The sequence below is a fragment of the Babylonia areolata genome, chromosome 9, assembly GCF_041734735.1.
Source record: "Babylonia areolata isolate BAREFJ2019XMU chromosome 9, ASM4173473v1, whole genome shotgun sequence".
Taxonomy (NCBI): domain Eukaryota; kingdom Metazoa; phylum Mollusca; class Gastropoda; order Neogastropoda; family Buccinidae; genus Babylonia; species Babylonia areolata.
This window is the reverse complement of record NC_134884.1, coordinates 30,666,458-30,681,297: the sequence shown is the minus strand read 5'-3', so window position 1 is coordinate 30,681,297 and position 14,840 is coordinate 30,666,458. Positions and strand designations below refer to the sequence as shown.

The 14,840-nt window shown below is 40.8% G+C and overlaps 1 protein-coding gene across 1 annotated transcript; it reads right to left on the bottom strand.

Annotated features, from left to right (window-relative positions):
• Positions 1-433: 433 nt before the first annotated feature.
• On the bottom strand, positions 434-11,104 carry LOC143285834 (uncharacterized). Its single transcript, XM_076593267.1, has 3 exons — positions 11,075-11,104; positions 7,638-8,598; positions 434-753 (listed from the first exon to the last, which is right to left on the bottom strand). Exons 2-3 carry the CDS (start codon positions 8,596-8,598, stop codon positions 569-571), a joined length of 1,146 nt encoding a protein of 381 aa, XP_076449382.1. The 5' UTR covers positions 11,075-11,104; the 3' UTR covers positions 434-568.
• Positions 11,105-14,840: the final 3,736 nt, after the last annotated feature.

Below are 14,840 nucleotides of genomic sequence, written 5' to 3'. Positions count from 1 at the left end.
TCCTACATTAATTTTAATGCTTAATTAACAGTAACAGTAATCATTCATTCACACCTTAATTATACATGATACAAATCTTAATCTTGCACGAGGTATATGTATGGTGCCCATTTCTGCACAAAATTGTTATATTCCATGGATATTCTAAAAACATACTTGTCAATTTCGTATGCCTTTTTAAGATCTTTTATGAACATTTGTGGGAAAAAAGAACATAGATGGTGTTTAGAGCATTCCACACCAAATAAAATGATAATCTGAAAAAAAACACTTGGCAAATGCTCTGCATTGAAAAAAGGCTTTATACATACTGAAAGAAATTCGGAAGATTAGCACACAGGATCACCCAAGGCGATGAGAACGCAGTGCACCGATGATACCCTACTAACACAAATCAAACACCTATGTTTGCATGTCTAATACATAGCGAGAAACACCCGAGCTATCAAAGGTAAACAGTTGTTCGTTTGATCCTCGAAACATAGCTGCACGTCGGCTGAAGCCACTGCCATTTGAAACAACAAGGACGTCACAGCGAGAGAGAATGAGCTGATCCAAGATGGCGCCTTCAAAAGCCCTGACAGATGTTCGGGTCTCCTCTCTGACGGTCAATGTGGCGTAAAACGGCCCCGGTATCGTGGTGATGAGAACCGAACTTCGTCAAAGAGGCCTTGCGAACCTGTAGGTTGTCTGTGGCCACGAAGACGTCACTTCCATTCTGCATGTATGGCTGGATAAAGTCCCACAGCGAGTCTGCAACAACAACAACAAAATATTGGAATGCAACAAAAATTTTCTTCTTTTTTTTTCTTATAGAAGATATGTATGCATATAATTATGCGCGCGCACACACACACACACACACACACACACACACACACACACACATACATACATACATACATACACGTGTGTGTGTGTGTGTGTGTGTGTGTGTGTGTGTGTGTGTGTGTGCATATTTATGTGAAGAAACTGCTAGATTTCCGAAAGATATCGTCAACCCAACTATCAGAATGTGACAAAGAACATCCCAATACAGTATTATTGATATTTTTTCTGTTAAAGAGAGAGAGACAAAGAAGGAATTGTATAAGAAGGGGCTTAAAGAAGCATGGGAGGAAGAAAGAAACAATGATGATGGAAATTATTTGGTTTGCCCATTTTGCATAATTATATATTATCACAGTGTGTGTCAGGTCAGACAGATATATCTGCTACTGGTAACCTGGATCCCAGTACTACCCGTCACAGGGTTGAATTGCTGGCGACTAAACCAGCACCCCCACCAGTCCTCTCAGGAGGATGGTGAGGAGGGTGGCTAGACACCCTGGTGATAATAAATGACCCATCAAAGGGCGCCAGGAAGGAAAGAAAGAAGGAAGAAACATTTCATCAATAATTAGATCCATCGATGATGTTATAGATTATCTGAACCATATAAACGAATCAGGATATCTCCTCGCCCTAGATTATTACAAAGCATTTGACTCAGTTTCACGAGATTTTCTGTTGCATACATTTAGAGTATTTGGGTTTGGTGAACAATTTGTAAAATGAGTTAATATTTTGAACAAAAATACATTTAACAGTATCAATCATGGAGGATGGATTTCACGGCCCTTTCCCGTTACATGTGGCATCAGACAGGGATGCCCATTCTCACCCTTAGCTTTCATTTTAGCTGTAGAAATACTGGCAGTCAAAATTAGAAACAGCAATATAAAAGGAATAAAACTTCCTACTGACAGACAAATTGACAAGCAAATGAAAATAAAACAATTAGCAGATGATACAACTCTTTTTTCTGAAAAACAAAGACGACATGTTAAAAGCTTACAACATCATAAATGATTTCTCCACGTTCTCAGGCTTGGTATTAAATCAAAAGTAAGGCCATGAAACTGGGGACAGGTTGTGAAAACCAAAACCTTCCTTTTGAAGTAACAAAAATGATAAAGATATTAGGTATCTACTTTCAAAATGGCATCAGAGCCCAAAACATCGAAAAGAATTGGGAGGGGAGAGTAGAAAAGATAACAAATCTGATAAAGACTTGGAGTCGTAGAGATCTAAGCATACATGGAAAAATAGTATTTGTGAAATCTCTTCTGGTAAGTCAGTTTACGTATGTTATGCAAGCAATTGGTTTGCCAGACTATATTCTTACGAAAATAAACAGAACTCTTTATAAATTCATTTGGCAAAGAAAACACACAAACAGAAAAGCATATGAAAAAATTAAAGGAAGGTAATGGAAGGAAATTATGACTCAGGGGGATTAAGAATGATAAATATGGTCAGTTTACAAAAGTGTTTTTATCTGCAATGGGTTGGAAAACTTTTCAAAACTGCAGACGAAAACTGGAGTTACATCCCAAAATGGCAGTTTAAGCAATTTGGAAAATGGCCAAAGGTTCTCGACGTAAATTGCAGACCTAATCAATTAAAAGAAATTGACAATATTACAAACGAATTCTGGAGAAAAGTTCTCCGTACCTACTTAGAAACCAAACCAATAGAATCAGCAGAAAACGTACATTTTCACAATTTTCAAAATCAACTTTTGTGGAATAATAGTCTCATACAATTTAAGAAAAAAGTATCATTCTTTCCTAATTGGTCTAAGATTGGAATGGACAGAATTATGGATATGATTAAAATAGAAGATAAAAGACCGTATACACTGGAGGAAATCCAAAGGAAAGTACCTCAAAACAATGCTGTCACTTATTTTGAATATCATGCTTTGATGAATGCTATTCCAGCAGAATGGAAAGAATAGATCAGACAGGCAGACACACAAATTCACACTTTGACAAATGAAAGACATTTTGCAAACAACTTTAATGATAAGCCAAAAGTAATATCAAAATATTTAGATAATCAAACAAATGACAGAGAGACAAGAAATCCGTGTGCATGTGGATTCTGGAAAAGAAAATTTGGCATTGAATTAAATAAAGATATCTGGCTAATCCCTGATTTTGCAACAAAAGAAGTAAGTCTGCGTGAACTGCAATGGAAGATCCTCCATAACATATACCCAACAAATATTCTGCTACATAAAATGAATGTGACTGATGACAATAAATGCACGACTTGCAAAGATGTGGTAGATTTTATTGAACACTTCTTTTTTGAATGCCCAAATGTCAATAATTTTTGGAAAGCAGTTGAACGTTATATAAGTAGTAACATTGGAAAAAAAAAAAGTACAATTGACAGTAAACGAACTCTTGTCTGGTTTTCAAAACAAAGAAATTAAAAACTGCACGGTAAATACTATAAACAGAATAATACTTATTGGAAAGATGTGCATGAGTATTGCCAAGAAAACTAAAACAACATCTCCAATCTTAGTAATTTTTGAACAGCAAGTCTCACGTCGAAAAATACAGTTCATTTAGGTGCAGAATAAACATAATGCTTGACAACATTGATAATGCTCTGCATATACATGGCACATACCTAATTGTATATGAAAACTGCAATGACGTTGTTGACTAAGGTAGTAACAGCAATAATTATGCATCTAATTAATATCATTATCATTCCTCTTCAGCTCCTCCTCTGAGTACCTGTTATTATTATTATTATCATTATTGCTATTTTGACTATTATTGTTGTTGTCGTCACCATTGTCTTTTGAGAAAGAATTGGGTGAAAATGTCACATACAATGCACACTAATGCATAAAGAAACCCAGACATACGTATGCACATGCAGAATATTAAAGCACGCAACAAATGTCCATCATTAGAAAACCCACACACAAGAGAAGCATGAATGGGACTATTCTTATCTCCTTTTTCTTTATCACACAAAATGTTCTTTTCTTATTTTGCTCTTCTACCATCAATATTACTATCATTATTAGTATGATTAGTAGATTTTTTTTGATTTTTTTTTTTTTTGTGGTTGTTGTTGTTGCTGTTGTTGTTTTTGTTTTGTTTTGTTTTTTTCTTTTTCGGTCAATGAAGAAAGCCACGTGCAGAGCACAAATAAAAAGGTATTTTAAAGGAAAAGAAAAAAAAGGGACACCCCCCCCACCCCACCCACCCACCCCCAAAAAAAGCTCACAAAAAAACCCAACGGCAACGATAGTAACAAATAACTACATATGAATAGGGGAGAAAACACAAGTTTTCCTTACCGATAGAAATTAGTCAAAAGACCAATGTGTATTTGAGGGTCTTTTTGCTTTAATTGATCTACACGATGTGCGTCTTCAAGTAAGGCGCGTCGCATGCAAAATGACGACAATTTTATGTGAGTTCACACATGTCTCTTTGTGAAGGTCAAGGTATTCGTGTCAGGGTTGTGTCTCATCAGGGCCGTAACTCTCCGTTTTCACGTGCTCACGTTGAGCTTTGCAAGTTGTCAAATGATGTGTCCACCTCCATGTCTTCTTCGTTTCGCAGACTATGATTTTTACGACTTAGATTTTTGTTTTGTTAAACCTTATATTGCCTTGCTTGTTCAGAATCTATAAATACGACTCACATTGTTGGAAAAAAAAGAGCTGCATAGTTTAAAAAATAAACAGAGGCTAAAAAAAAAAAAAAAAAAAAAAAATCAGTAATACATTGATATAGCATTTCTTTAAAAAGAATGTGAAGACATCCGTCACATAATTTATCCGTATTGTCTCAAGAAATGTTTATTTATTTACTTATTTGTTTATGTATTTATTAAGATGTTTCACTACAGCGCATAGTGAAATGAAGCTCTATGCATTTTACAACATCATGTCATTGCCAACATTGTTGCATGTTTCCATGACACTTTTCATTTCTCTTTTCCTGTCCATTTGCAGGTAACCCTGTATAACGACCACAGCATAAAAATGTTGATGAATGAATGTAAGATTTGTGGAATGGATGGGTGAATGATGGAGAATTAAAAAAATTTGTTGGAAAAAAAAGGAGGGGGGGGGCGCCAGCTCTGGAGAGCTACCTGCGGCCAAATAGCTAAGGGAGTAAACCCTGACAGAAAATCCGGTGCGGGGCCCCTAAGGCGGTTGGATGGCAAACTTTGTCACTTTCCGGCAGCTCCTGCGGCCGCGTTGGCACCAAAACGTAACAGCCTTGCTGTTCCTTTGGATCTGTCAGCGAGGTGGAGAGGGGGGGACAAGCTGCATGGGCAACAGCCTGTCTTCCATATTACATTGCCCAGGCTTATATCCGTCCATCCATCCAAAACACCTTGCACCTACAACCTGGAGAGGACACTCCAGCTTCGCTACTAGCACTAGCGTCGGAACAACAGGTGAAGCAATAGTTACCGGTTATAAGTTGGCGTAGGGTCGACGCCAGGGTTTGCTTTTGACGGTGGAAGGGACCCTCGCGTCCCACTGGACAGCTACCGCCCGCCCAAGCTGGGCAGCCCCCAGCCAGTTAGGTGCTGTCCCGTAACGACCTGCCTTCTTCTATGGGTGTATGAGGATTAGGAGAATATCCGACAAGCAGGTCGTTAATTTCCGCACCAGGCATAAAGAAAACTTCAAGAAACGGATCAAAAATGAAACTGGCCTGTTGGAATGTCCGGACAATGATGCGTGGGCTCTCCCAAGATCTGCAAGACATCAGTGACGCCAGAAAGACGGCCGTCATAAACAGCGAGCTAAAGAGACTAAATGTGGACATTGCCACTCTGCAGGAAACACGGCTGGCTGACTCAGGAACACTAAAGGAGAGGGACTACACCTTCTTTTGGCAAGGAAAGAGCTCTGATGCCCCAAGGGAGTATGGAGTAGGCTTTGCAGTCAGGAACAGCCTGCTGAACATGATCGAACCAGGCAGTGACGGTTCAGAACGACATCTGACTCTCCGCCTCAACACCTCCGAAGGCTATGTCACTCTCGTCAGCGCATATGCTCCAACTCTATCCGCCTCTCCAGACGCCAAGGATGAATTCTACGAAAATTTTGCATCAACCATAAGGAACTTGTTCTCCTGGGCGACTTCAATGCCAGAGTTTCTTGGTTCCTTTGGAGTGGGGAAAATGAATGAGAACGGACAGCGACTACTTGAGTTGTGTGCCTGCCATGAACTGTGCATCGCCAACTCCTTCAGGACGAAGCCCCAACACAAAGTCTCCTGGAGGCACCCGCGCTCAAAACATTGGCAACAACTGGATCTGATCCCAGTAAGACGAGCTGCCATCAAAAACCTTCTCCACACTCGCTCTTACCACAGCGCAGACTGCGACACGGACCACTCTCTGGTATGCTGCAAGATCAGACTGCAACCAAAGAAGTTCCACTGCTCAAAGAAACAAGGGAACTCTCGCATTGACGTCAGCAAGACGTCTCAGCCAGACCTTGTAGAACAGTTCGCAGAGGCCTTTGAGAGAGAATTCGATACATTGCAGCCCAGAGACTCTGCCACAGAAAGATGGGAAACGCTACGAGACAACATGCATCGCATTGCTATGGCCACCTTTGGGAAGAAAACCGCGAAATCCCACGACTGGTTTGAGGCCAAATCATCAGAGATGACTCCCACACCCAGTGACCCACACCCAGCAGGACTTGCGGTCACTAATGGACCGCTTCTCGCAGGCCTGCAAAGATTTCGGTCTGACCATCAGTCTCAAGAAAACAAACGTCCTAGGCCAAGACACGCCAACTCCACCAGCCATCACCATTGATGACTACGAGCTTGAAGCCATCCATCAATTCACTTACCTTGGGTCCACCATCACCGACAACCTCTCCCTTGACACCGAGATCGACAAGAGGATCGGGAAGGCAGCCACAACGCTAGCCCGCCTCACACAAAGAGTGTGGACAAAATTTAATTCCAAGCTGACCACGAAGACAAAGAGGGCTGTATACAACGCCTGCGTCCTCAGCACCTTGCTGTATGGCAGTGAGGCGTGTCTCTCTCGCATCGGTCTCTACAGTCACAGGCGACGCTGCCTGGTCCAAGCAGACAGCCTAATTAGACATTAGGTCGGATATACTCTATCCATGGTCAGCCATGATCGAAGGAGGCCTACTACTATATTATCACAGAAAAATGACCAAATACATTTGTTTCTACGCTGTGCATATTATAGAAAAATCTATTCATAGTGAATAATATGGACAAGCTTGCTCTTTAAGCTGAGTTACTGGCGCCATCCAAACGCCAAATTGATATAAGGTATAGTTATGTCCTCTTTCCTGCACAAAGCATTAAGTGTCGAGAAATTGCTAGCCCATAACTTGTACTGTAACTGCTGCTTCATGTCTGTAGATTTGGTATTGTTTGGAGAAATATATTACCATGTCCATTCAAACAAATCAGTGAAGCAAATGTTGGTCCTTTACCCCTTTACAAGGTCTATGGCCTGATGAATGAATTATCCATATCCATACCAGAGAGAGAGGCATGTCAGATATGCAGATGTGTTTTGGTTTGTTTTTGTTTTGTTTTTTTCGATGTTTGCTTGATTGGTGTGAACATGCATGGTGTGTATTTGTTACTTTTTGTGCTTCTTGTGCGTTTGTTGTCACAGTATCGCATATATCAATCTCTTTGGTCTGAAAATATATCCAAACATTTCGAATCAAGAGAGGGAGAGAGAGAGAGAGAAAGCGTGACAGACAGACAGACAGACAGACACTGATACAGAGGGTTACGAAATGTTACCGATGGGCTTGTATTTTGAAGGAGCATCAAGAAACTCCGCGTTTCGTCTTGTACGCACGTGGACACCAACCAGAGGATGGCTTCTGTTGAAATAGTGGACAGACTGAAGAAAACTGTCCAGACGCTGCTGTTTATCTGGTGCCAGCTTCATCAACATTCCCCAAACTTGCCGAAATACATCTGTCTTTGATTGCTTTGCCCATGGCGGCAAAATATCACGATAGTGAGGGTTGCTTTTGACCTCGTCTATCGGATCCATGTTGGTGTTTAAAAAAATGGCATCTTCCGGATGAATCTCGTTGAAATCTGAAACAGACATCAGTTGTGGGAAGCTTTTGTCATTCCTTATTATGATGTGCCGTTTTGATGCACCATTCATCTCTTTGTTTGAAACTGTCCAGTTATATTCGTTGGGAAGGAAAAAAGTCCGCAGGTCACAAGGACTGCTCATGCGGATACCAAATCGCCTGTTGGTGAGGTTAGCCAGGAGGAAGACAAACACGATGCCTCGCTGTCTGTCCGACCAGCCGCCACACAAAGTCCTACGAGACGTACATTCCCAGATGAGGAATTTGTCCTTAAGCTTTTGTGAAGTGTTGTCTCGTAACCGACCGCTGGACGGGACAGGCATATGGGTGTTGTGTACATCTTCTAGTTTGCTTTGCTGCGTGTCAGGGACCAGTCTTTCCTCAGAGCTGTTCAGCGCCTTACTTTGGTTTTCATACACGGCTGTCCTTTCCTTTGTCTTGGGATCGGGTTGGTTCCTGTAGAAAGTGTCAGCACGTGATACGTGTCGTCGACCACTGGGCTGGTCTGTTTGAGCCGGCCGTTCGCTATGCGTCAGGTCTCCATACAGGACGTACGCTGCTAGTAGGTTGGGAGGAATGTAGTACCAGCTGACCAGACCAACCAGAAAGGCGCATGTAGCGCACACTACTGCAAAATGTCTTGGTGTGAGCATCTGAAATCGTTCATACCAATTGAAGTTCATTATGACAACATCAGTTAGGAAGAATGCAAGGCAGAGAGAGAGACAAACAGACAGACAAACAAGCATACAGATAGATAAAAGGCTGATTAGTTTAAATCAAAATTAAAGATTAATTGATTGATTTGTAGTTTAGGTACAGGCCTCTCATGAAGGAGTCAGTGAACATCATAAGAACGTAATGTAAAGATGTACACACGAATAACCATAAACAAGAAAACACATACAGAACAGTACAGGCTTACGTTTTAAAGAAGGTTCAATTTCTCTAAATATAAATGCTTTGGTTAAGAATGAGCAGATGAAGTTGACGATAATCGTACATTTAGTTTGAATATAGATGGATGTTTATAAAATTTCTGGGACCAATAGATAATTCTTGTATTGCCCTGATCTTCTACATATGTACATGTGCCAACAACCCTTGTGTGGAAAGTATATCCAAATATTTATAAGCAGTGGTACCTGGCATAATAATGCCTACATAATATGCTACCACCTTTCTACAAGGATTAACTAAACACCTGTATAGAATGCTATGATATTGCGTCCATGATAGCTTTTGATAAAAGTGATTAAGCTGTATTTGTATGCCCACGACACTTATCACATCAAAATAACATCATCTGCCAGCAAAATATAAATCATTTAAAGGCAGTGAAGCATCTTGCCTGTATTATCAGTAATTTCAATGGTTAGCTCAGTGAACAAACAACATTAAAAAAACCGGACTTTGTGCATATCCCTGCCTTACGCCACCTGGACAGTTTGTGTGAGCAATCAACAAGACTTTCTAGCTCACGCCAGCTCTTACAATTTAACACACACATACCGTACAGCCTGCAGACACGCTCACACATTCTCAGTTATACATGTCACACCATTACCACTCCTATCCCCACATATACTTTTACACACAAACATGCATACACGAGGTCACCTAAATCCCCTGACACGTAAACGAGCGCAGACATTAAAGGGAGTATAAAAAAAAAGAATATGTCCATTTTATGAAACAAATGACAAGTCACTTTTCTGTGGTAATGGGTTAGAAAGAGAGAGGGGGGGGAGTGAGAGTGTGGGAAAGAAAAGATAGAAGTGGAGAGAAGGGATGAGGGAGTGGTACAGAGAGAGGACGGACGACAGAACGACTTAAGTAATTAATTCAATGCCACGTCTCACACTGGAGCAAACAACAAGCCCAAATGGATGTGATCACACGTTTAGAATGCAAACAGCAGAACACTAGAAAATCACACACTTAAAACGCGATGGGGCAATTACTGAGTCAGACGATAGGTAAAAATGAAACAAAGTGCTTTGTGGAGGTTTTCCGTGAGCGATAGTGGCGAATGACAGCTAAACTTGAGCTTGAGGTAGGAGAATATGAGCAAAGCAGGAAAAAAAAAAACAAAAAAAAACAACAACTGGAGATGGAAGCCCCACCAAAAAACTAATCATCATCATCATCATTATCATAATCATCGTCATCATCATCATCATAATAATCATAATCATAATCATTGTCTTCATCATCATCGTCATCGTAATGATAATGGTATTCATAATCATAATCAGAGTTTTTGATGAGTGGGAAATAATAGTAAGTCGAAGGACCCACTAAAAAGTAGAGTCAAACACTTTCTTGAAGTTGTGAAATAACATTGAACTTTCGATTATGGGAGTACTGCTCCTGGACAAATGCAAGCAGGAAAAAGTGTGGTCTACTGTCAGATGTCATTCTTATAGCCAACTTGGTAATAACCCATGACATTAATTTCCTCTACCCATTCTTGGCGTTCACTTTTAACAATACCATATCATTTTTCTTATCTATATCACTAGGATATTTCCCTTGTAATTATCAGGGTTATTTTCACAAACTTTTATGATTATATGAATGCTGATATGCAAACACATCCTGGAATTGTTCTTATTTGAAAAGAAAATAAGCTTCTCCTGTCTGGAAGAAATGGTTTACAATGTGGAGTCTATATGTCTAATTAACATGTCTTTTCATGTCCACTGTTAAAACTTAGATATTGTTCAAATGTTGTGTTGCTCATCCGCCTGGGTGTTTCGGTATTACCTTCACAAGAAAAGTGATATCCATACATTGTTTCGTTTTTCTTTCATATTTCGGTTTCTTTGAATAATCCCTGTTGCAAACGCATAAAAAGATCATAATCTATTACCATCATATTACCAACAACGGTACCCTAATATGTACAGCCTCTCTGAGATCCTGACAACTGATAGGAATAGATATAATATTACTGAAGAAACCTGTCTGATATGTGCCAATATCCATACGTTCATTGGCCGACTATCCCACTACCACATTTGCAAAACGTGATATTTGTCGTTTGGAAGCGGGCTTATCGCGAAAGAAACGAAATTGGTTATTTATAAGATATGAACAAAGGTAAAAGTTTAAACATGATCTTACCTTCACGATTTCTTCAGCAGCTCTGACGCTGTGAACATTTACGCAGTTAAATAATCTGACACCCGGATCACTTACCTCGGGCCATTTGGCTTTGAGGTCTAAATGCTATGCATGACGTGGAATAACAATAACAATCGAAAACAAAATCAACGTGGCGTAGAGGTTAGCTTCATGGACAGTCAACTGGGAGAATGGAGGTTCGAACGCCATCAGAATGCGTAATTATTATTTGTAATGTTCTCTTCTTTTTTTCTTTTTTCTTTTTTCTTTTTTTTTTTTTTTTTTTTTTCTTTTTTTTTCTTTTTTTCTTTTTTCTTTTTTTTTTTCTTTTTTTCTTTTCTTTTTTTTTCTTTCTTTTTTTTCTTTTCTTTTTTTTCTTTTTTGCAGTACCACACAGAGTCAAACTTTTTCTTTGCGGAGGCTCTTTCAAATTCAAAATGACTTCAAGTAAGAAGACGACACTGTCGCATGTCATGGACTCATAAATGCGGCTTTGAAATTGTTACTCCAATTTCCTGAACAACATCGACGCCTCGTATCCCAAGTCTGGTTGAAGCTGGAATTGATGGAGTACAGCCAAGTCTGGATTTCTCGATCTAGAATGAACCTTTCTTGAAGCACTATCATTAATCACATTCTCATCCATCATACACAAACAAACAAAAAGCCCAGAGATTTTCCTAAATCCAGGAGCCTTTCTTGCACTGTTCTCATGGTTTACTTAGTTTCGATTTCGCCATCACTTTCAGGCATGTTGTCTGCCCGTGTCAAGGTCTATAGCGAATTCATGGAGACTCGTTGAGAAAGCGGGAAGGCTTGGAGGTGGGGTGGGGAGGGGAGTGTGTGAAGAGAAGGACAGCAGTTCCATTCTAAGATTGGTGCTTGACTTGGCGACAAAGCGATTAATTGTTGTCGTCAGCAAGGGTTCTCAGTAGGTGGTGTCCTATATCTGTTAAATCAGAGTTTCAGCTTCAGTTTCAGACTCTCAAGGAGGCGTCAATGCGTTCGGAGAAATCCATATACGCTGCACCACATCTGCTAGGCAGATGCCTGACCGACAGCATAACCCAACGTGCTTAGTCAGAACTTGAGTGCATGCTTATATATTTGTGTACCTATGAGAGTGGATTTTTTTCTGCAGAATTTTGCCAGCTGACAACACCTTCAGAGCCATGGGTTCTTTTTCAGCGCACCAAATAGGTGCTGCACACGGGACCTCGGTTTATCGTCTCATCCGAATGACTAGACGCTCAGTTTGATTTTCCAGTCAAACTTGGGAGAAAGGGCGAGAGCGGGATTCGAACACACACCCTCACGGATTCTCTATGTTGGCAGCTGAGCGTCTTAACCATTCCTCCATCTTCTTCCGGTTAAATCAGAACAGGCAGCTCTGAAAACAATCCAAGTGACCTACAAGTTACCCTCGTGTATATGGCATCATGGTGATGTCAACGGCGGAATTGTTGTCTCCGCCAGTCTGTTGCTGACGCCAGAGTGAGAGAGCAGGAGGGGGGGTGCGGACAGACAGCCAGACAGAGTCACAGGGAAATGACCACGCAAGAGCGTAGCGACTGAATTTATATCAACGCTGAAATTGGAAAAACAAATATGAGTAATTCGAAAACTACATAATGGCGTCACAATATCAGTCCATGGTTAAGCTGCTCAAGACTGCTCGAAAAATGTCCTTGCAATAGGCCCTGGTATTCTGAACTGATGACAGAGGTAGTCAGCAATCTTTCCGGAAATGCGTCTTAAACATGAAGATTTTTTTGTTCATTTACATACAAGAAGTTTGTTTGTGTTTTTTATTTGATTAACGTGAGCAAACTGTTTTCGTAATCGAATGAATGAACAACAATAAACATGAACACTAATGAACACAAAACACTAATGAACAATACTAAAGTAAATTCCTTCTTGACTCACTTGTGTAAACAAAGCGAGTCTATGTTATAGACCGGTGGTCAGTTGTCTGTGTGTATGCGTGTATGTGCGCGCGTGTGTGTCTGTCTGTCTGTCTGTCTGTGTGTCTGTCTGTCTGTCTGTCTGTTTTCTGTCTATCTGTCTGCCTGTCTGTGTGTCTGTGGTAAACTTAAACATTGCCATTTTCTCTGGAAATACTTTGTCTGCCAATACCAAATTTGTCTTAAATTTAGTAGGAGAAAAGTCTACAGTCATGACAATAATAAATAGGTTGTAAAGCTTCCGAATTAAGCCCTATTTCCGGATCATTAACGGGTCATTTCGTTGAGGCTCGTTCCGGAATCTGAAAACTCCATTTACCACTTCCAAGTTTCCGGATTGTAGGCTATGCTTGGTAAGAAGACGGCATGACATCGTTTTTCTTGTTTGCAAGAAAAGAATTACAGATTCTGGAACTACACCGTACACGTGTTTACTGCATATGAATATTCTGAACTGAATACTGAATTAACTGGAATGAACATAAAGGAAAAATTCAATGAACGTTTCTTTCAGTTTTAGTCAGTCTGTTGTCGGACTGGTTTGTGCAGATCTACACATGTTGCAGTGTGTCAGGTGATGTCAACATCTCCTTTACAGCCGAATTAAAAGAATTTCTTTAACAATCGAGAAATGTCAAGAACACATGACTTAAAAGCTGTTATTACCTCAAATACAATAATACTTTAAGCATGCTAAAAGACCCATAGCTTTGAACAATAAATTTGGTCGTGTGACGTCAGATGCGGAGTAGCATTGGGGGTTAGACTACTTGTTTCTGAAGAGAACATTCATGGTTTGATCCTGCTCGCAAGTCTTTCTTTTTCAAAGCTTACTGATATTAATACAGACCCATTTTAAGGATTTTTTTTTCTTTCTTTTTTTTTCTTCTTTTTTTCTCTCCAGATTCCTTTACTGGATACAGCGCGATGAGCACAATGCCCGGGTGGTTGAAGCGTTGGACTTTCAATCTGAGGGTCCCGGGTTCGCATCTCGGTAACGGCGCCTGGTGGATAAAGGGTAGAGATTTTCTGATATCTCAAATCAACATATATTCAGCCGTGCTAGCTGCATGTGCCTGAACCCTCTTCGTATATATGCGCAAGCAGAAGATCAAATACGCACGTTAAAGATCCTGCAATCCATGTAGCGTGGGTTATGGAAACAAGAACATATCCAGCATGCACATCCCCGAAAACGGAGTATGGCTGCCTACATGGCGGGGTAAAAACTGTCATACACGCTAACGCCCACTCGCGGGCATATGATTGAACGCCGGAGTTGCAGCCCACGAAGAAGTAGAAAACAGTGCGTATCACAAGTGAGTCTTGTAGGCCTTGCCTCTCTCATTTCATTTTCAAAGACAATAGGACCGCGTTCTTCAAGCGTCATGCTTCGTGAACACGTCTTCGGTACAAGCACTGACAGAGATAACCGTGCCCCCACCCAACCCCACAACCCCCAGTCACACACACACACACACACACACACAAAGCACACACAAAGCACACACAAGCACACACACACAGCAGCAGCTATTATGTGCCCTGCCGCACCCTTTGTAAGTAGGAACTCCCAGTCATGTACTGGGATAATCCTCAGGTTGACGCAAAACATGTTATTTTCTGTGTTTTTAACCACGTCTTTGCCCGTGTTGTTTACTTGGATGCTGACGGCATTTTGTCCTGCGTGCTAACCCCCATCCTTCACTAACCTCCCCCCCCCCCCCCCCACACACACACACACCCACCCCCAGTCTCGCACCCTGCTTCTATCTCCATGCAAATGCGGACGGATAAAG

What these genes read in the sequence shown, in the direction of transcription:
- LOC143285834 (XM_076593267.1), bottom strand. Translation starts at nt 8,598, where the DNA reads ATGCTCACACCAAGACATTTTGCAGTAGTGTGCGCTACATGCGCCTTT. An exon ending in TTCAAAATACAAGCCCATCG is followed by an intron (nt 754 to 7,637) that starts GTAACATTTCGT and finishes TTGTTGTTGCAG; the next exon opens with ACTCGCTGTGGGACTTTATC.